The sequence below is a fragment of the Rhinolophus hipposideros genome (genome assembly GCF_964194185.1).
Source record: "Rhinolophus hipposideros genome assembly, chromosome: 13".
Taxonomy (NCBI): Eukaryota; Metazoa; Chordata; class Mammalia; order Chiroptera; family Rhinolophidae; genus Rhinolophus; species Rhinolophus hipposideros.
Window position 1 is genome coordinate 11,309,289 of NC_138059.1, and position 21,297 is coordinate 11,330,585.

A 21,297-nucleotide genomic window follows, 5' to 3' on the forward strand; every position below is an offset into this window, starting at 1 on the left:
AATGAAGACTGGATATCAGGGGAACAGCCATAGTTTGAGACTAGGCTACTTACTGTGCAATATAAAGGCTTGGGAGTTTTCTGTTCTGATGGAAAAGAAATTTGCTCCTTTCACATTTTATGCAGGTCTCAGAGCAATTATGCATTCAGGGGGAAAAAAATCTAAGAAATTTCAATATGCACATTTAAATATTTGTACAGTGGAGCTGCAACCTATCATTTTACACACATACACATGCATATTGAAGCATATTCATTGTGGGGAGGGGAGAGAGACAGAGAGGGAGAGAGAGAAGAAAACGAGGAGAGAGAGAAGAGAGGAGAGAAGAGAGAGAAAGAGAGAACTTAAATTGGGCAGTGGGGTCCCAGAGGGGACTGTGTGGGAGGCTGGAAACAGCTGTTTCTTAGTGGCCCTACTTCCCTGTATACCTCCCTTACTGTGCAGGTCTTGTGTGAAGTGCAAGTATGTGATTAAAAGGGTTTTTTTGTACCACACGGCTCCTCAAGGCAAGCCAACTACTTTACCTAGTGCTCAACTGAAAAGTTACAACACCTGAGAAAAAAAGGGTCTGTGTGGGACTGACTTAGAGACAGTCCCTCAGCCTCCCTAAGAACTGGCAGAAATCATCTTCAGTATATGGAATCTTTGCCTTAGATGTTTAAAAATCCTAGCTTCCTGCATAAACTGTCACCAAATTAATTTCAGTCTAGAGTATCTCAATTTTTCTCATAATCATTCTCAAGCATCTCTCTACAGATATAATCTATGCTTACTTTTCAGCCCAGCAAATATATATATATATATATATATATATATATATATATATATATATATATATATAAAATCTTATTCCTTATTAGGAAGGGTGATCTTAATTCCCTGGCTATTGACTCCTGAGTCTGGCTTTGGAGCCAGTCTTACACAGAACCCTAAAAGATCACCCAGGAATAACACTGAAGCCTGTACTGTAATTGATGGTGGTTTGTTAATGTTTAATTGCTTTTTTATTGGATGGCTCCCCACTAGACTCTAAGCTGTGTGAAGACAGGAACCAACCTCTAACAATGGCGGACACACAGTGAAACACTCAATACCTAGCCCATGAAAAATAATTGCGAAGCAGATTTATATTCCAAAGCACAATGCTATACTTTGGTCAGAAAAATTACTTTGCATGTAGGTATGTGAGTGTTTCTAAATCCCTAAACTAGGCAAACAGTCCCCCTTTTAACTTTCATTTACTTAGAGTCTGTTCTCTAACTATACATCTCTTTCACTCCCCCTCCAGCAACCATCTGCCAACAATGCCCCACATTTTTATCTTTGCTCAACTCCTTCCTTGAGCTACAGGACTGATTTTCCAACTGCCCTCAAGACATTGCTGCTTTATATAAGCAACTCGAGGTTAACGTTTCCTAAACTAAGTTGTATCTTCACCTTCCCAACCCTTCTCCAGAGGGCTCATTTATTGCTATATAGTGGGGCTCTGGAGTCAGACAAATCCATGTTCAGATTCCTGGGCGACACGAACTAGCTGTTAACTAACATTGGGCTTCTCTAGGTTTAGATTTCTACAACTGTAAAATGGTTACGGAATTTCTTACTCCGTGGAATTGTCATGAAGACTACATCAAATAATATGTTAAATTATTTAGTTCAGTGACAGGTATAGCGTTTCGGTCTGCAGTAAAACAGTTCCTTTTATTATTCTCCGAACCAGTTCATTCAACCTCTATGTATTCAACCTCCTAAACTGGAAAATTCAAAGCTGTTTGTTTCACTCCTGATGATCCTTCCATCCCTCCTAATTCAAACAGACCTCAATTCTGTCAGTTCTACTCTTAAAACTCCTGAATCTGGTCTCCTCCTCTCACTGCTATTGCTGTCACCTGGGCCCTCATCTTTATCTAAGCCACTGTCACCATTTTCTAGTTCGTTTCCTTGCTTCAGATCTCTCTCTACGTAAGGCCATACATCACAGCAAACACCAGTCACCTTTGTGAAAACCTTCATCGATCATGTCACTCCTACGTCTAAAAACTCTCATTGTGGGAACTATCACTCAATTATGCTAATAACACGTCAGAATCTTTATATGTATTTTTCACTTAATCATCACACCAACACCAATGAAATACATATAATTACTCTTGTCTGGCAGATTAAAAAAATAAGGCTAATCGTTATTCACTGACGGAAATCAAATAATTTGTCCGTTCACAACTGGGATTGACTCCAGCCTGTACAGCTCTCAGTACGATGAATTCACATCTTATCTATAGAATACATCTAAAAGTCAAAGCACAAAATGAAAATCACGTATACATCAAAGCCGACCTGACAATCTCCTAGCAAAGTTGACAGAAAGACAGCCAGTCTTTCTGTTAGCACGGAGAAGAATGCTATTTCTTTGGCTAACGCGCATCACCTATACTTTTTACTTGTAGTCTTCTCTCCATTTTTGCTGAGTATGTACAGCTGAATTTGTGCCGAGCAATGGGACTATGTGGATAACAGAACAGTTACAGTGAGTGTTTAGAAGGTACCTGTTCCCCAACAAAACAGCTAGCATTGTATTTTGCACGTAATAGGCAGCTAATTTATATACTTGTTGAAAGAAATGAATAGTCTGTCTTCTTTACCTTACAGCTCAGCTCCTTCAACAGTCATCACAGATTCTAAATTAGCTGAGTATGACCTAAGAAGATTACCAGGTAGGCCCTTGTTTGGTCCTGCAGAACAAATGACCGTATTTTCCGCAAGACTTCTGTCCATCCTTCAGGTTCTGCACTGCAGTTTGGTGTTAAACACTCAGCCTGACGCTGTGGGTGTCCCCTCAGTTGAGAACAACATTTTGCAAAGTAAGAAGTCTGACAGTTCCCGCAGGTTCTTCTGAGTCAATGCTGAACTGCAGGTTCACGGATGGAGGCCGCTGCTCTGAAAGCCGCCTCCCTTTCTGGCCTAGTGTGGTCAGGAACAGGAAACTGAACCCATGGTATTTCGGGCTTTGATTCTACCCTGCCCTTAAAAAGCACTCAGCCACACCGGGGTCCTTGCATGTGGCAAGAGTGAGCACGTTCAAAGCGTCCATTGGAAAAACAAGACGTCGGAAGCGTGAGGCTGGAGCTTGGACACTGCCCACCTGCTTGGTGTCCAGGGAAGAATGTGTGTGATGAGCGGGTGCTCTCAGATTCTCTGTCCTTGCTTCCAGGGTCCTTTGGAAGCACAGGCAGCGAGGTCCTACCCAGCTCCCCAGCAGAGGGTTTGTGCAGTAGTCAAGTGGAATCCAAAGTTAGTCTCACCACAACCGACCTGGGGGGATACACGCTCCTATCTATCCCCACCAATCACAGTATGACATCATGACGTCACACAGACCTGGACTGGAACACTGGCCCAGGCCAGCTCCCTGACCCCTCTGGTCTGTTTCCTCCCTGGGTACAATGTCATTTGCCTTAAATCATTGTTCTCATCTGCTTTTTCTATCTGCTCACATCAGATGACACAGGTCAAGCGTTTAGCACAGTGCCTGCTGCATTCTATAAGCTCCATCATCAGTAGTAGTTGTTAGAATTCCTATCCCAATTCTTAGCCCATATTGACCTCAGCGTAAAAGCCCAAGTCCTTCTAATGGCTTTGGGGGTCCTTCAGGGCCTGCCCCTTTTTACCCCTCTGATCTCATTTCCTGCTTTTCTTCTCCTCACTCATTCCAAATGAATGTCCCGGCATTCCTGCCACAGGTCAGGCCTATTCCTACATCAGGACCTTTGCATGGCCTGATTCCCCTAATTTCTGCCCTGTGCTTAGAACAGTGCTGGCACCTAGGAGACCTCCAACACATCTGGGTTAAATGAATGATGAAGGAATAAATTGCCTCGTACAGTCAACTAATAAGTCTTGTGGAGAATTGGAGCTCTGGCCTAAATACCTCACTAATGGTCTCAGTATGTTTGGGTCCCCTTCTGAGGGAATTGGGACTCTGTCCCCTAAGAGCTAACAGGAAACTGTTCCAAGTGTTTCCACGAATTAGCTCATTTAATCCTCACCCCAGTGAGGTATGATTATCAGTGCTTATTTTAGGGAAAACCAAGCACTGAGAGGTTAAGTAATTTGATGAAGGTCACAAAGCTAGTAAGTGATGTAGGCTGGGTGTCAGGAGCCATTGTCCCTATTCCCTTCAGGGCTGATGACTACATTGAATGTCCCCTCTGAGGACAGCCATACAGGCAGGCGATTTTCCTCGGGGCCTCCTTTCCCACCAGCTCACGTTCCTGGGGTGCTAGCATGCTCCTTAGCGAATCCCGCTCAGGTTATGATGGAGCAGCTCAAGCCCAATGGGGAAGGCAGACTGTTCACTTCAGGGACAAAAAGGCCCACATGTTCTGTTTTGTTTTCCTTACAACTTATACTTCACAAAACCAACTAATCACTGAGACACAGAAATAGATTTTTTTCTTTAACAGTCAAATAGCAACAGGATTGGAAGTCGGTGGGTCACAGAGGGCGCTATTTGGAGCTGACGCTCCTGGTCAGGCAGGATGAGTAAGAACTGCTCACAGAGGATACAGGGGCCAGCTGGAAAGCTTTCCATCCCTCCTTCACTTTCTAGCGCTAATCCGATCTTTAAGATTCATCTCAGCACTTGGTCCCCACGAAGCCTTCTCAGATCAGCTCCTTCTTTGCCCTCCGGCCACACTCCCCCAGGCTAAGTTATGTGACCTCTCTTCTCTCAAAGCAACCTGTACCTCCCTCCACCATAACGCTTGCTGAACTGTACAGAACCACTTGTTCTTCCCAGGGACTGTCCACTTGAGCTCAGGGATAATGTCTGTCACATGTTTGTATCCTCAGTGCCTCATGAATAAGAGGTGTTCAGTAAATGACGGTACCACTCTATGGATACCACTCTATGGATATGGATAGATACAACCTCTTAGATCTTGGAATCTGCTTGTCCTCTTTAATCTAGCTCAGACTCAGATCTCAATGGCACAGCCTTGGATGGGACCCAGTTCCAGTTCAAGAAAGCCAAAATTATCTGGGCAGAGGAACAGTCTTCAAACTACACGGCATGCTCTTGCCATGCACTCAAAAGTTCTCCAGCTAGTCTCCATGACAGTCATTACCCCAATTCTCATTCCATAAAACGTATTAAAGAAGTCGTTACATTTTCCTTAGGGGGTCTTCCCTCTCTCTCAAAGGCATCACAAAATAAATTACTTCCTCTTGATTCAGCCAACACATTTGCTGAAGTGAAACCTGGATCAATTAGAAGATTTACAACCTCTAGGGTTCCACTGTGTATGGATTTTAAAATACGAAATATTTGTAGGTGCTGCTAATAATATTTTTGAGGGTTTCCTTTCAAATAGTTCATTGGGTGACTGTAAAGGAGCTCTCAGATGCAGAGAAAAATAACAATACATTCCTTTTCCCTAGCATCAGGCTATTCATGAAATGTGGGACTCTGAGGATGTATGCAGATCGATATGCAGCGATAAATGGGACAAGGAACAGCATTTTAATGACCTAAGGGACAACCCCTGGAGGGTTAGGAAGTCAGACTCTTTAATGTCACCCAAAACTTAATCCTACTAACTCTACTGAACTGTGAAGTTATCAAGAAGATTAATTTAAAAAAAACACAAACCCTGCTTATTCTGAAGCAATGCTGATATAAATCTCAAATTGGTGACAACAAACCACATACCACAAAGTATTTAAATGAATCCGAACTTTGAGGGGGAAGGGTGCACTAAACATTTTTTAAAAAACCCAACCAACCAACCAACCAACCAAACAAACAAAGAAAAACCCAAATCTGCAGATCTTAAGAACCCCTGGTCATGTTCAAGGATATTCCATTGAATTCTTATATCCACCTTGCCCATTTTTACAGATGAGGAAACTAAAGTGAAGGCAGTTTAAAGAAATTCCCTGTATCACCTAACCAATAAGATTTGGCCACAGGATTTGAAGCGCTGGTGGGGAAGTCAGCATAGCCAAGGGATCAAGAGGAGGGTCTCTGAGGCCAGATTTCAAATGCTGGCTCTTACACTGGCTGGGTGATTTTGAGCAAGATTCTTAACTTTGTGCCTCAACCTTCTCATCTGTAAAATGGAGATATTAGCAGTAGACACTTCAGAGGGCTGTGGTCAGGATTAATGAGTTAACTTTTATATAAAGTGCTTGCTCCAGTGCTTGGTATACAGTCAGCATTCTTTTAGCTCTTATCTGACTTCAAAGCCCAGGCTTTCTCTTCCACATCAAGGGTGAATGTCACAAAGCATACAGATTAATACTCTGAAACATCTCATCATTGCTTTACTATTGTAAGTTAATACATGTGAGTTAAGATATCCCACTCCAGTTCTCAATGCATTCCATTCCAGAAGGAAGAGTTAGTGTGGAGAAGCAGCCATCAAAGAACACAAAGTTTGGCTCAACAAAGGCTATCATTTCCACCATTTGTAACTACCTGAAAATGGAGTGAGCCGCCTGTCTCAGGATGTGCCCCAAAGGTGACGACGTAGTGGCGCCTGCATAACGCGGATCAGAACTGCTACCTTGTGGGAAGAACTGGGGAAAATGAGCTCCAGGTTTAAACCATGATTCCACACTGTACATTGGAGAAGACTACTGACTTAAAGAGCCGTTTTTTGGCCAGGCATTTTTTATAAGAAGGCAACTTTAGTTACATTATACTTAGACACTCACCTTGACTAAAAAGCTTGAAAGGTATGAAATAAAGGCTATTAAAAATGTGTGTATGTGTGTGTGTGTGCAAATGTGAGAGATGTTAATTAATTCATGGATTTTAGAATATCTTACAGTAAAATGGCCCAGAGAAGTGATTATTGTAATTTAATTGAATAAAGTGACTTATGGATAACTTCATGCTTACAATGAGAGTAAACACTTCCTGAATTTCTGAACATACTCTGTATTTTCTATGCAGAAAAAGTAATCAGAGGTTCTTGGTTCTACTACAGCAAAACTCATCCATTCGCTTTTCCTTCAGAAAAGAAGGAAAACTGGTATAAGTAATGTTCTTTTTTATTCTAATTTCTTAAGAGAAAATAACAAGTGACATCACTGGTCTATTATTGTTCCATGAAAGATACATCTTGGCCATTTTCCTACAGGAATAACCAGCCTTGAGTTGGCTTCTTCTTACTTGTTATCACCTCATGTGTGTGTGCAAGAATATATGAAGAAGGGGAGGGAAATATTAAAAGTTTTGATAAAAACGACCATGACAAAAATACCCCCCCCTCCAAAAAAAAAAAACCAACGACTTTACTACAGCAAAACTCATCCATTTATTTTGGTATTCGAGGCATATTATCTCTCATTTACTGATTCATATTCTCTTTCTCACAGACTGCCTTCCCCATTTCTATTATGTGCTGTTGTAGAGGAAAGGGGGGTGGGCAACAGCGTTCATTAAATAGGCTGTACACAAGGGAAGTTGTTTGCTGGGGAGCTCTGGATAAGGCAAGCACTAAATTTCATTAAACCTCAGTTTGTAAAATGGGGATAATACCTAAGAATATCTCTTTCAGAGGCAAGAATTAAATGAAATCACCAATGCAAAGCTGTTACTACAGTGCTTAGCACTGAGTCACTGCTCGATAAACTAGTTATTATGATTTTTTATTATCACTCAAGGGCTAATCATTTGCGAAAGTAAGAATCTAAACTAATTCCTACTAATTCTTCAGTAAATAGCATTTAGTTCTTTTTTGATAGTTCCAAAGGCACATGAGTCAGGGTTACACAGTAGTTTAGGACCTTGTTCAGAGGCAACAATTATCATTGGGCCACAGTATGCTTCGATTTTAGCCCGAATAATATTTTAGGTAATAGAAGGCTCAAAACAGAATTTACTAAAGCAACAACAACAACAACAAAAACAACAACAAACAAACCCAGCTCTTTAAATATGTAAAGTTATTGTTTCCCGTTGCTTTGGGGGAGACAAAAATTCAAGCTCTTTGACTACAAACTTGCTGATACTTCCCACACTATCCCCCAGTCTAAGCTACATTAATGCATACTTAAAGTTGAGGAACAGATAAGGCAGAGCATATGGTGATGTATTGTGAAGGGATTATCCACTCTTAGCTCTTTCTCTTTTCCTCCTTTGTCCCCCCAGAGCTTTCAGAGCTAAGGGCAGGCAGGCCGGCAGGCAGAGCCTAACAGGCCAATCTTGATCTGTGAGGTCATTCTCTCCATGGGGCGGGGAAGAGGATTAGCCACCCGTTAGGGTCTCTTTTTTGGAGGTATTAATACTTTCTGAGACATCCCGAGACCTTCTCTGAAGAAAGCACCCTCTGAATTCTAACCAACTTTCAATTGTTTTCTTTTCTCACTAAATGGCTTTTGTGGAAGCTTTTTACACATCTGCTAGCTGGTGAGATCAAGATGGTGAAACTCTGACAGCTTCTAAGCACCACCTCTTCTTCTTTCTTGGACAGAAATCCCATAACTACCCTAGGAACGTCCACAAAGCAGAGATGGAAAGTACAAGTGGTCCGGAATCAAGTCTAGGTATGGAAGCAAAGGGCTAAAAAATCACAGTGCTTTTACTGAAAACAAGGGAGATGGAGGCAAATCAAAATCCTACAAAGGTGCTTTCCCTTCTTCTGCAGCCAAACCCGATGTCATCACAGCAACACGACATTTAAGAAAGTCCAACCTATTTTAAGTAGTTTCAGGTGTCAGATCATCGGTCCACGATGAGACACTGACTGATGGATAACGAAGGAGAAAAAGTTTGCTGTGCTATGAACCACTGCTAATCTTGACTGATAAAACCAGAAGAGACATGCATCTCCACTTTCAAGTGTTTACTGGATGACATCACACTGTGGATTTAATCAAAGTGCTGTCTCTGGTAAATGTCACGTAATAGTACTTGAGTCCCTTCGATAAAGGCCTGGGAACATTGTGAATGAATACAGACTGCAAAACAAACTACCCAGATGGAGTGCCTAATCCTAACTCCATGCCATTTCCTTCGTATTCTTTCAGGTATGACTCCAACCCCATCAATGACATTTGTCTTGTACAGAACTATGGTTTTGTTTTAGAAAGTCAATCCAGTAATGTAAGGCAGTTTCCACTGTGCACAGAAGAAAGGATCAGATTGAAGCTTTGACTTAGGTAGGTAAAATAAATATCACAATATCAATCCATCAGGGAAATGCATATCAAAACAATGAGACACCACTTCACACCCACTAGGATGCCTATAGGCTATGATCAAAGAGACAGATAATAACAAGTGTTGGCGAGGACGTGGAGCAATTGGAACCCTCACACACTGCTGGTGGGAATGTAAAATGGTGCAGTCGCTTTGGGAAACAGTCTGGCAGTTCCTAAAAAGGATAAACATAGAGTTACCATATGACCCAGCAATTGCACTCCCAGACAAATACCAATGAGAAATGAAAATGAAAATATTTGCTCACGAATGTTCACAGCAGCATTATTCATAACAGCCAAAAGATAGATACAACTCAAATGACGATCAACTGATGAATGGATCAATAAAATGTGGTACAACCACACCACGGAATGTTATTTAGCACTAAAAAGAATGAAGTTCTGATACATGCCACAAGATGGATGAACCTGGAAAACACGATGCTAAGTAAAAGAAGCCAGTCACAAAAGGCCACATATGCATATTTATGAGAAATATCCAGAATAGGCAAATAAATATATAGAGACAGAAAGTAGATTCGTGGTTACCTAGACCTGGGGGGCTTGGAGGAAAATAGAAAGCGAATGCTAATGGATACAGGGTTTCTTTCTGAGAATGTCCTGAAACTGATTGTGGTGATAGTTATACAACTCTGGGAACATACTAAAAATCACTGCATTGTGCCCTTTACATGGGTCAGTTTTATGGTATGTAAATTATATCTCAATAAAACTGTTGTAAAAAGGAATAGTAACGTACCAGATGGGAGGAAATATGAAAATCCAACTACAGCAAGGATCGCTTCTTTAGGGACCTAATGCCACCCTCTTTCACAACATTCAGTGACTCACCTATCAGCTAAAGGCTGAAGACCTAAAGCATGGCTTTCAGAAGCTTCAGAGAGCTCACTACTATTTAAAGTAATCCTGCTACTTCTCTTAATCAGAATCCTTGAGGATTGAGCTGCACCTTGTTTGTACTCCCTACATTAATGCCCATGGAACTTTCTGTATAGTAGACGCTCAGTTATCATCTGATGAATTGAATTCAAATACAGTTCAAGAAAAACCCCCAAAACAATTAGAGTCAGTAAATAAAAGTCAAACCAAGAATATTTTGCCTTGTTTGAGGAAAGCCGATCGGCAACACGACAGCTATTTGCTAAATGAAATTTCGGGCATCTGAAGTGCAAGTATGTCCTTCCAATATTAGTGAGTCCTGGTTATGACAGTAAGATTCATGTTCTCCTATTGCCCGGTTTGTATCTCCCTTGATAAAATCTGTATGTTCCAATGAGAATTATTAATAAAAGACAAGCTCCCTGAGAGGACCAGGTGAGGTGACATTCTATTTGGTGGGTGCAAGAGTAATTGCGGTTTAACAGGTTAAAAATGGCAAAAACCGCAATTATTTTTGCAACAGCCTAATATTTCTATTATATATATGTATATATATATATATATATATATTTTTTAAGTCACTATATTTTTAGACGTATAAAGGATTTGTTTGACATTCAGTATTATATTAGTTTTAGGTGTACAGCATAGTACATTTATATAGTACATTTATGTATGAGACATTTATATAATTTATGAAGTGATCCCCTATTAGTCTAGTACCCACCTGGCACTATACATAGTAATTGCAATATTATTGACTATACTCCCTATGCTGTATTCTGTATCGCCACGACCACCTCACAACCACCAATGTGTATTTCACAATCCCTCCACCATTTTCACCCAGGCCCCCGATTCCCTTCCCATCTGGTAAATACCAGTTTGTTCTCTGCATCTATGAGTCTGTTTCTGTTTTGTATTTTTGTTTATTTTGTTCTTTAGATTCCACATATAAGGAAGACCATATGGTAAGATTTCGTTCTCTTTTACAGCCGAGTAATATTCCATTGCATATATATACCACATCTTCTTTATCCAATCATCTATTGATGGGCACTTAGGTTGTAGGTATTATGCTACCCAATATCAAACTATGCTACATATTGATGTGCAAAAACTGTTTAGTTCAATGTCGTCCCATTTATTTTTTCTTTTGTTTCCCTTGCCCGAGGTGCTATATCAGAGAAAATATATTACTAAGAGCATTGCCAGAGAGTCTACTGCCTATGTTTTCTTCTAGCAGTTTTATGGTTTCGGTCTTACATGTAAGTTTTCAATCCAGTTTGAGGTTTTACTTGTATATGGAGTAAGAAGGTGGTCCAGTGTCTTTTTCCTCCCTCTTTTTTTTGCATGGAGCTGTCCAGTTTTGCCAACATCATTTATTGAAGAGACTGTCTTTATCCTATTGTATATTCTTGCCTCCTTTGTCATAGATTAAATGACCATATGGGTGTGGGTTTATTTCTGGGCTCTTTATTCTGTTCCATTGATCTATGTGTCTGTTTTTATGCCAGTACCATGCTGTTTTGATTACCTTGCTGTTTGGCCTTGTAGTGTAGTCAGGTAGCATGAATACCTCCAACTTCGTTCTTCTTTCTCAAGGTCATTGTGGCTATTCGGGTTTTTTATGGTTCCATATAAATTTTAGGATTATTTGTTCTAGTCCTGTGAAAAATGCCATTGGCATTTTGATATGGGATTGTATGGAATCTAGAAGCTTTGGGTAGTATGGACATTTTAAGGATGTTAATTCTTCCTATCCATGAGCACAGTATATGTTTCTATTTATTTATGTCTTCTTCAATTTCTTTCTTCAATGTCATAATTTTCCAAGTACAGGTCTTCTGTCTCCTTGGTTAAATTTATTCCTGTTTTTTTGTTTGTTTGCTCTCATGCAACTGTAAATGGGATTGTTTTCTTCTCTTTCTTTATTGTATAAGAATGCAACCGATTTCTGAATATTAATTTTGTATCCTGCTACTTTACTAAATTCATTTATTAGTTCTAATAGTTTTTTGGTGGGATTTTTTGGGATTCTCTATGTATAGAATCATGCTATCTGCAAATAGTGACAGTTTTACTTCTTTCCAATTTGGATGCCTTTTATTTCTTTTTCATGTCTGATTGCTGTGGCTAAGACTTCCCTACCTCTATGATATTTAATGGAAGGAAATCCCCAAGTAGCCTATTGTGGTTGTTATTGTTTGCGTTGCTTGTTTCCTACACTACAGTTTGAAGTTCAAGAAGCTATACTAAAGCTTGGAGCTAGTCTGCCTGGGTTTAAATTTGAGCTCTGCCACTTATTAACTGGCTGTGTAACCTTGGTTCATCAGTTTCACCATTTGTACAATGAGAATAACAATAATACATGCCACAGGGATTTCTGTAAAGATGTAAAGTCCCTAAAATATAGTAAGTGCTCAACAGTGTAAGCTGTTATTGTTGTAGAATTTAAATCTGCAGAATCTCTGAAACAGAACTCAGGCATAGCTACCATTATCATAGTGAGAAACGTATGGTACTGGATATAAACCAGATCCACTGGGACAGGTCAAACCACAGAATTATACTCTTTCCTAAATTCCTGGTTGGGAAATGCTACTGCAGACTAAAGGAGGTGTTTAATAAGTATGACCTGCCAACATTTAAATTTTGTTTTTCATGAAACAAAATCCTATCCCTGAAGGACAGGATGATATTCTTTGAGTAAGATATCACTACCATAGTTGTGCTTTGGAAGGGAAGACAAGAACTACTACCACTGTGATTAGACACCAGTACTTTTCAGAATCTGCATGCTTTTAACTTTCTTTTGGATTTTACATCCCTGACAGGGATTCACCGGTGGTCTGGAGAAGCCAACAATACTACCAGCAGTAAGAGTGACGTTTCCTAAATTCTTTTTTTTTGGAAAAGGTAACTTGTTTAAAACAATTTCAAATTTTCTCAACAAAATTATTTTGAAGATACAAAGGGTTTCGTCACAATATTTTCTTTTCCACAGGTTTTCCACAACTTCTTGAATCTACATATTGCTAGTGTGGTAGACCCTGAGACTACTCACCAATGTCCACATTCTCCTCTTCCTCTCGATTCCCTAACTATACATTTTCCTAGACTTCCCTGTAGATAGGTGTGGTACACAAGACTCAGTCCTGACCAATTAAATGTGAGTGGAAGTGATGTGCGCTTCCTGGTTTAGACCTGGCCCAACCTCACTCTTTCCCCATGGACCACGCTGAATGGAGAGGATTGAGGAGGGAGCCACAAGATGGAAGGAGCCTGGGTCCTTGAATAACTTTATGGAGCAGACCCCCACCATCCCTAATCTGCACTGAACTTTACACAGGGAAAAATACATAGTAATGAGCCACCTGGGCTTTGGAGTTGTTGATATGGAAGCATCTGTCAGTCACTCTAATTAATATAGCTAGGTAAAAACTTTGTTATAGTTTAGTGATACGGTTTGCTTCCAGAATAGTTCCTTCTCTGTGAGATATTGGCAACAAGTATAGTGATAAAACACATTTTCTAGATCTCTTCTCCTTTAGTCTCTTTTACCATCACAAAGATCACTGGATACAATCCTTCAATCATGTCCATAAAATACATCCTGGTGTATCATCTAATCCTACTGGATTCCTTTTTAGAAAACAGGTCTTCTGCATTGTGTTACTTGTAATCTTAATCCAGATCTCTTTGAAGAGCTGGCCAAAGTATATCTTTTATTGTGTACTTAATTAATCATTCACCATCTCAGAGAATTATTTTATAATTACAAGAAGCTCCGAGTTAGGACTTGGCTAATTTAAAACTGTCAGATAAAAATTAAAAGCTATCAGTCAGGAGGCTTCTGGTCAAGATGGGGGAGTAGGTAAACCTGCACTCGACTCCTCCCATGACAACATCAAAATTACAACTGAACTACAGAACAACCATCACTGAGAACCGCCTGAAGTCTAGCTGAACAGAAGTCCTATAACTAAGGACACACAGAAAAGGTCATGTCGAGACTGGTAAGAGGGGCAGAGACAAGCTGGTCCCATACCCATTTGTGGCAGTTAAAAACCAGGAGACATATCTTGGCTGTGGATGTCCTCCCTGAGGAGTGAGGGGTCCCAGCTCCACACCAGGCTCCTCAGCCCAAGGTTCCAGTGCCAGGAGAAAAGTCCCTGTAACTTCTGCTGTGAAAACCAGTGGAGATTGTGGCTTGGTAAGGTGGAGGGTGTCTGGAATCCCAGGGGTTCCTCTTTTTTATCCCCCTTCTTCCACCTGCCCCACCCCCCAACTGCAGTTCAAGCCATTGTTTCTCAGTCTAGTTGTGTAAGACACAGCTCCCTGACCCATGCTGGTGTTATGAGCCTTGGACTCCCCCCAGCTGAGGCAGTCAGTCGCCAGTCATCGGCCGGCTGCTCACAGCAGCTCCTGGCAGCTCTTGCAGGCTGCCGGCCGCTCACGATGGCTGCTGGCCGCTCATGGCAGCACATGGTAGCCCACGGCAGCACAGCAGCCCGCGGCAGCACATAGCAGCCCATGGCAGCCAACGGCAGCTCACACCGACCAGCTCCAGGGAGAGCAGTTGTTTAATCTTAGCTGTAGAGGGCGTAGCTCACTGGCCCATGTGGGAATCGAACCAGCGACCTCGGCGTTAGAAGCACAGCACGGCGTTAGAAGCACCTGAGGAAACAGGCCAGCTTGGGTTCCTCTTAAAGGACATGCGAATGGACTTGCTGATGGACTCATTTGCTTTGAGCTTCAGCACTGGGGCAGCATTTTGAAGGTGTCCGGTACATATGGGGAGGAACTGAATTGTCTGGCTTTTGGGTGAGGAGGGAGAGGCTTTTTCTCATACAGAAGTGCTGGCAGAAGCTATTGTTCCTTTGTTAAGCCTTCCCTCCCCCAGTGTGCAGACACAGACAGCCCCCTTATCTGAGTCTCCATCAACCTGGCTAACACTGGTCAGGCTGCCCTGGTGGTTCCCCGAGAAACAGCCCCACCCAATTTGCTGGTCCACACAAGCTGCTTCTAGTGGCTTTCCCATACAACCAGCTTGTTTTGGCTCATGCTGTGAACTTTCCTAAAATCTCTGAAAGGTCCACAAACCCCAAACAAGAGGCATCTGGCCTTGGTGTGCCCCATATCTCTTTCTAAGCAGACCAAAGCCCAGCACAAGTGGCAAAAGGCCTCAGTGTACCGCTTAGCCTCTCCCAGGTGTCTCCAAGCCCAGGACAAGTGGCAGCCATCTGCAGATCACTTTGCAGCTCATACCAAATGACCATGGGCAGGGCACAGGCAGCAGCTGACCTTGGCCTGCACCAGAGTCCCTCCCAAGACACCTCAGAAACAGCACACCTAGTGGCCAGCTTCAGATCACACCAGCGCACCACCCAACCACCTCCACAAGTAACACACCCAAAAAGTCAGATTAGGCAGGCACCAGAACCCTGTTAAAGTGAATCCTGCTCCGTAGGGTCAGTCCCTGCACAACAGCTCCTCCACTGTAGTCATGGGCAGTGCTCACAACCAATCAGCCTGAGCGTCAATCCCTTCTACTGACATGCCAACAGCAATCAAGGCTCAACGACAACAGGAAGGGGCACACAAACCAAACAGACACACCAGGATCACCTAGTTCAGGTGACCAGGGAGACTGCACCACTGGGCCCCAGAGGACACCTACTACGTAACGCCATTCTACCAAGACTGGGAGATATAGCAGCCCTACCTAATACATATAAACAAACACAGGGCGGCCAAAATGAGGAGATAAAGAGTCATGTCCCAAACAAAAGAACAGAACCAAACTTCAGAAAAAGAACTGAACAAAATGGAGACAAGCAATCTACCAGATGCAGAGTTCAAAACACTGATTATATGAATGTTCAGTGATCTCAGGGAGATCTTCAACAAAGAGATAAAAAACATAAAAATGGAGATAGAAAACATAAAAAGAACCAGTCAGAAATGAAAAATACAAGAACTGAAATGAAGAATACCTTAGAGGGAATCAACAGTAGATTAGATGAAGGAGAGGATCGAATCAGTGATTTGGAAGATAAGGCAGCAGAATATATCCTACTAGAACAGCACAAAGAAACAAACAAAAATTTTTTAAAAATGAGAATAGTTTAAGGGGACTTTGGGACAACTCAAGCATACCAACATTTGCATCACAGGGGTACCAGAAGGAGAAGCGAGAGAGAGAGCAATAAATTCAAAACCTATTTGAAGAAATAATGATGAAAAACTTCCCTAACCTGGAGAAGGAAACAGACATACAAGTCCAGGAAGCACAGAGTCCCAAACAAGATGAACCCAAAGAGGCCAACACCAAGACACATCATAATTAAAATGCCAAAGCTTGAAGACAAAGAGAGAATCTTAAAAGCAACAAGAGAAAAGCAGGCACTTACCTAAAAGAGAGCTTCCATAAGACTGTCAGCTGATTTCTCAACAGAAACTCTGCAGGCCAGAAGGAATTGGCATGAAATATTCACAGTGAGGAGAAGTAAGGACCTACAACCAAGACTACTCTACCCAGCAAAGCTATCATTTAGAATCGAAGGACAGATAAAGAGCTTCCCAAACAAGAAAAAGCTAAAGGAGTCCATCAACACCAAACCAGTATTACAAGAAATATTAAAGGGACTTCTTTAAGAAAAAGAGAAAAAAGATGAAAAACTTGAATAAAATGGCAATAACTACATATCTGTTGATAACTACTTTAAATATAAATGGATTATGTGCTCCAATCAAAAGACACAGGGTGGCTGAATAGACAAGAAAATAAGACCCTTACATATGCTGCCTACGAGAGATTCACTTCTGATTGAAAGACACATATAGACTGAAAGTAAAGAGATGGAAAAAGATATTGCATGAAAATGCAAATGAAAAAAAAGGCCGGGGTAGCAATACTTACACCAGACAAAATCGACTTTAAAATAAAGGCTATAACAAAAGACAAAGAAGGACCCAGCAATTCCACTTCTGGGTATTTATCTGAAGAAATCCAAAACACTAACTTGAAAAGACATATGTATTCATATGTTTATTTTAGCATTATTTACAATAGCCAAGCTACGGAAGCAACCTAAGTGTCTATCAACATATGCTTGGATAAAGAAGAGGTGGTACATATATACAGTGAAATATTACTCAGCCATTAAAAAAAAGAGAGAAGAAATCTTGCTATCTGCCAACAACATGGACAGACCTAGAAGGTATTATGCCAAGTGAAATAAGTGAGACAGAGAAAGACAAATACCACATGATTCACTTATATGTAGAATCTAAAAAACAAAATAAATGAACAAACAAAACAGAAACAAAACTCATAGATAAGAAGTACATTTTGACAGTTGACAGATGGGAGGGGAGTTGGGATGGTGGGTGACAAGGGGGAAGGGATTAAGAATTACAAATTGACAGTTACAAAATAGTCATGAGGATGTAAAGTACAGCATAGGGAATATAGTCAACAATATAATAACTACATATGGTGTCAGATGGGTACTAGATTTATCGGAGTGATCACGTCGTAAGTTACGTATATAAATGTCCAATCAATCACTATGTTGTTCATCTGAAACTAACATAATATTGTATGTCAACTGTAATAAAAAATGAAAAAATATTAAATGCAAAAAAGCTATGAGCAAACACTAATTACATTTATAATTTTTATATAGCTCTTTATAGCAATCTTTTAGTGGAACATGTATTTAATGTAAATCACAATTTTTTGTATTAAAATTGTAGATGAAGTGAAGTGTAAATGGAATCTTTTATGATTACTGTCTCCAGACTCTTAGGATGAATAAGCAGTCAGTGTAGCCATCATGCATTTAAAACCCATAAACAACATTCTGAAAGTTTCCAGTCTTGCTTGGGAACTCCTTCTTTCTCTCTCCGCTCTTTCTTTAATGGTCTTAGTGCTTACTACAATTATAGCTTTTTATTTGCTTGTTTGTTCATTGCCTGGTTTCATTATCAGACTATAATTCCCATGAAGGCAGAGCTCGTATCTGTTTTTGTTCACCCACTAAATATTTATTGATGCCTTTTGTCAGGCACGCTCCAGGTATTAGAGAATTACATCTAATGAAGATACCACACCTGGCCTCAAGGTGCACATAGTTTGGTGGAGAAAACAGGCAAAAAGCCTGTAAAATAATACATACTGGGATGAGTGCTACTATGTTTTACTTTTCACTTCACGCTTCTTTGGTTTTTGGTGGTACTAGGGGTTGTCTGTCTAGCTCCTGATGGCCCATCCAGTCTGAAAACTGTCTCTTTTGTATTCATATGAGTGCGCCAAAGTAACCACATTTGCATCACATGGCTCTGTCCACTTGATGAAGTTGCTTGAATCACAGTAGACTTCTGACCTATGCTACTTCTTTCTTCTTAGAGGGTGGAATTGGAAGTGAGATATTCTAATTCAGTCTGTGCTCTCTAGCTGAATTGAAAGAGGATATATAACCTAGAGTTCTATGTGTGGTCATCTTCTGCCAGGTGGCAAGGCATACTGAGAAAGCGAGTCGAGAGAGAGAAAAAAAGAAGCAAGTCATGGAAAGAAGCAGCGATGAGAGTTTACTGTCGGAGAAAGACCTAAAGAGCCCATTTCATATTCTAGTCCCTCTTCCCATGAGACACCCCTACTGCTTTATAGCTTTTTGTTGTTATTGCTGCTGCTATAGCTATCGTGTGTTTGCGTCTTTTTGCTTTCAACCACGTCTTCACTTGAGACATTTCTACTTGATATGACATATTCACAGATTTTATTTAATCTCACTCATTTTCATACCATACGACATATGGGCTACTACTGAAAAAAAGTAGGTTTTTTTTTTCCTGTTATAAACAAGGCATCTATTGGATTTTAATATTTCAGAATTGTAACAATGCTTCTCAGGTGCTGGCCTAGAAGTTTCCCATTTTCCTCACTGGTGATTTTATAATGCAGACTCATTTCCATTCAAGGGCGGAATATCAAAGGCCAACATTCTTTAAACTCCGTGAAAAACACTATCACATGTGTACACCAGCTTTTGTGGCTACTTAACATTCAGGGGAGAGAGTAATTCTTCTTATAAACATCAATGGTGTATTTGTACTCATAAACAAAAAGCCTTTGATAATGAATGCTTTGATTTAAGCCCAGTAGTTGATCAGCTAGTCTGATTCACAACTCAACTGGAGACACCAGAATTTGAACACACCTAAAATACATGGTTTTAAGGTCCTATCAAGAAAAGAAACTCAAGCTTTATTTTTTTGGGGAGGGAGGAGAGGAAGAGGAAGGATATACTCTGGAGATTTCAATAACAGCATCCCTACAAACATTTGCTACTTTTAAAGTATATTCTTTCATTATTCATCACAGATATATCAGACACTGTGCATGTAAGGGGAGTAAGACCTGGTCTCCGTCCGAAATGAGCTCACAGTTTACTGGGAAAGACAGACGAGGAAACAGGAAACCATAATGCCCTCTGATAAGTGCCATACTAGAGATACCAGCATGGATGAGAGGCATTTAATCCACCCTGAGCCAGGCCTTTGAGCTGTGTCCAAGAGAATAGGCAGGAGTTAGGCTGACGACGAGTAGAGGCCGACAGCTTTGGGAGGAGAAAGCAGCACGTGATGCTTGTGCACGAAGCAAAGACGTGAGAGAACAGGATGTAAACATCCATAACCCTGAAATGGCTGCACGAACAAGATGCTTTGGGTAATTGCGTGTAGTTTCCTCCAAAGGTCCCATCGCAATGCTTTTCATGTGTTCTGATTATTCTCGAAAGTTTGATTCAGTTTGACAAGTATTTACTGAGGACTTAGGAAGTTGGAAGCACTTATGTGGGCCTTGGGGGCACAAAGATGAGTAAGAGTAGGGAACAGTACTTGTCCTACAGAAGCTCTGCCCAGGGGAAGACAGAGACACGTGTCCGGAGAATGTGAGGAAAAATACATGCGCAGAAATACAGGGGCAAGAAAGCCTGAAATGAGTCTTTAAGGAGGAAGAACACACTGGCCAGGTTAACAACAAGTGAGAGAAGCATTTCAGACACAAGGAAGAACATAAATAAGGACAACTGCCAGCAAAAGGGACCAGAGCATGGGGACAGAATGGATTTGGGAAATATCGAGGAGGCACAATAACTGTGATTACTGGGAGTGAAGGAGGGGAGTCAGTCTCTTATGACTGCAGGTTTTTTGCTGGAGTGGATGATCCGTTGATTGAGGCAGGGATTGCAGGAGGAACAGCTGATTGGGAAGAAAAAAGGTCACGTGGACGCGGCAGTGCTGCCACATCCAATGGAAAGATGAGTAATAAGAACAAGATTATGGGATCTCGCTCAGTGGCATAAACAAGGAGTGAGAGCTGAAGCCGTGATAACAATTGAAAGGACACAAGGAAGTCAGTATAAAGGGGGACAACTGGCCTGAGCAGAATCCTAAGAAAGAGTATTTTAGGTTTGGGCAGAGAACCAAGAAAAAACTCACAGAGGAGACGGTGTAGGGAACAATGAGTTTCTAGAAGAATGGTGTAGTCAAAAATTGTAAATGAAGCAAAGAGACTCAGTGAGTTATGAACTTATGGACTGAAAGCTTTTGCAATCTGCAGGTCGCTGGAGGTAATTTCCACAGAGGTTTCACTGGAGAGTTGGAAGAGATCAGGTTGCCCAAGTGAGGAGAGAATGGAAGAGAGGAAGTGGTCCCTGGGTATTGAGACCACTCTTTTGAGGAGGCTGCTTGAGAAGGGGAAGCGAGAGAAGGGACATCTGCCAGATGCAGGACAATCTCAGTCTCTCGCTCTCGATTATATATCTGTCAATCACTTGAAAGGGAAAGACGGAAAGACTTGAGTCGGTTTTGAGGCTGAGAGGAAAGCTGGCAAAGATGAAGAGACTGATGATGTTGGGGAGAAGATATAACGAAAGGAAATGGCCTTGAAGGAGAAAATGTCCTTACTGCATGCTCTATGCTAACAAATGTTAGCTTCTAATTGTCTCTAGCCAGGTGAGTTGTCGAGCAGGAAGTGTCCCATGGTCAAGCATCTACTGGGAAGCAGTAGCAGCAGGTACAACCAGTAACAAGGATCTTGGAGTAACACTAGAGTGAGCACAAGACAAATTCTGGATTTTACTAATAGCAAGGTTTCTTCCATGCTCGGTAAAACCC

The 21,297-nt window shown here is 41.1% G+C and overlaps 1 protein-coding gene across 8 annotated transcripts in view; it reads right to left on the reverse strand.

Moving 5' to 3' along the window:
• Nucleotides 1-21,297, reverse strand: part of NSMCE2 (NSE2 (MMS21) homolog, SMC5-SMC6 complex SUMO ligase) — a 215,696-nt gene that overhangs the window by 51,046 nt on the left and 143,353 nt on the right. Inside the window, exon 6 of one of the 8 annotated variants that reach the window (XM_081070982.1) lies at nt 7,303-9,383. The exons of 6 other annotated variants lie outside the window; for them this stretch is intronic. In XM_081070982.1, the coding sequence (XP_080927108.1) occupies nt 9,322-9,383 (62 nt within the window). In that variant the 3' untranslated portion in view covers nt 7,303-9,321. Of the gene's footprint in view, nt 1-7,302; nt 9,384-21,297 lie in introns of those variants that run through there. One more of the 8 variants, XM_081070983.1, reaches the window with a different exon arrangement.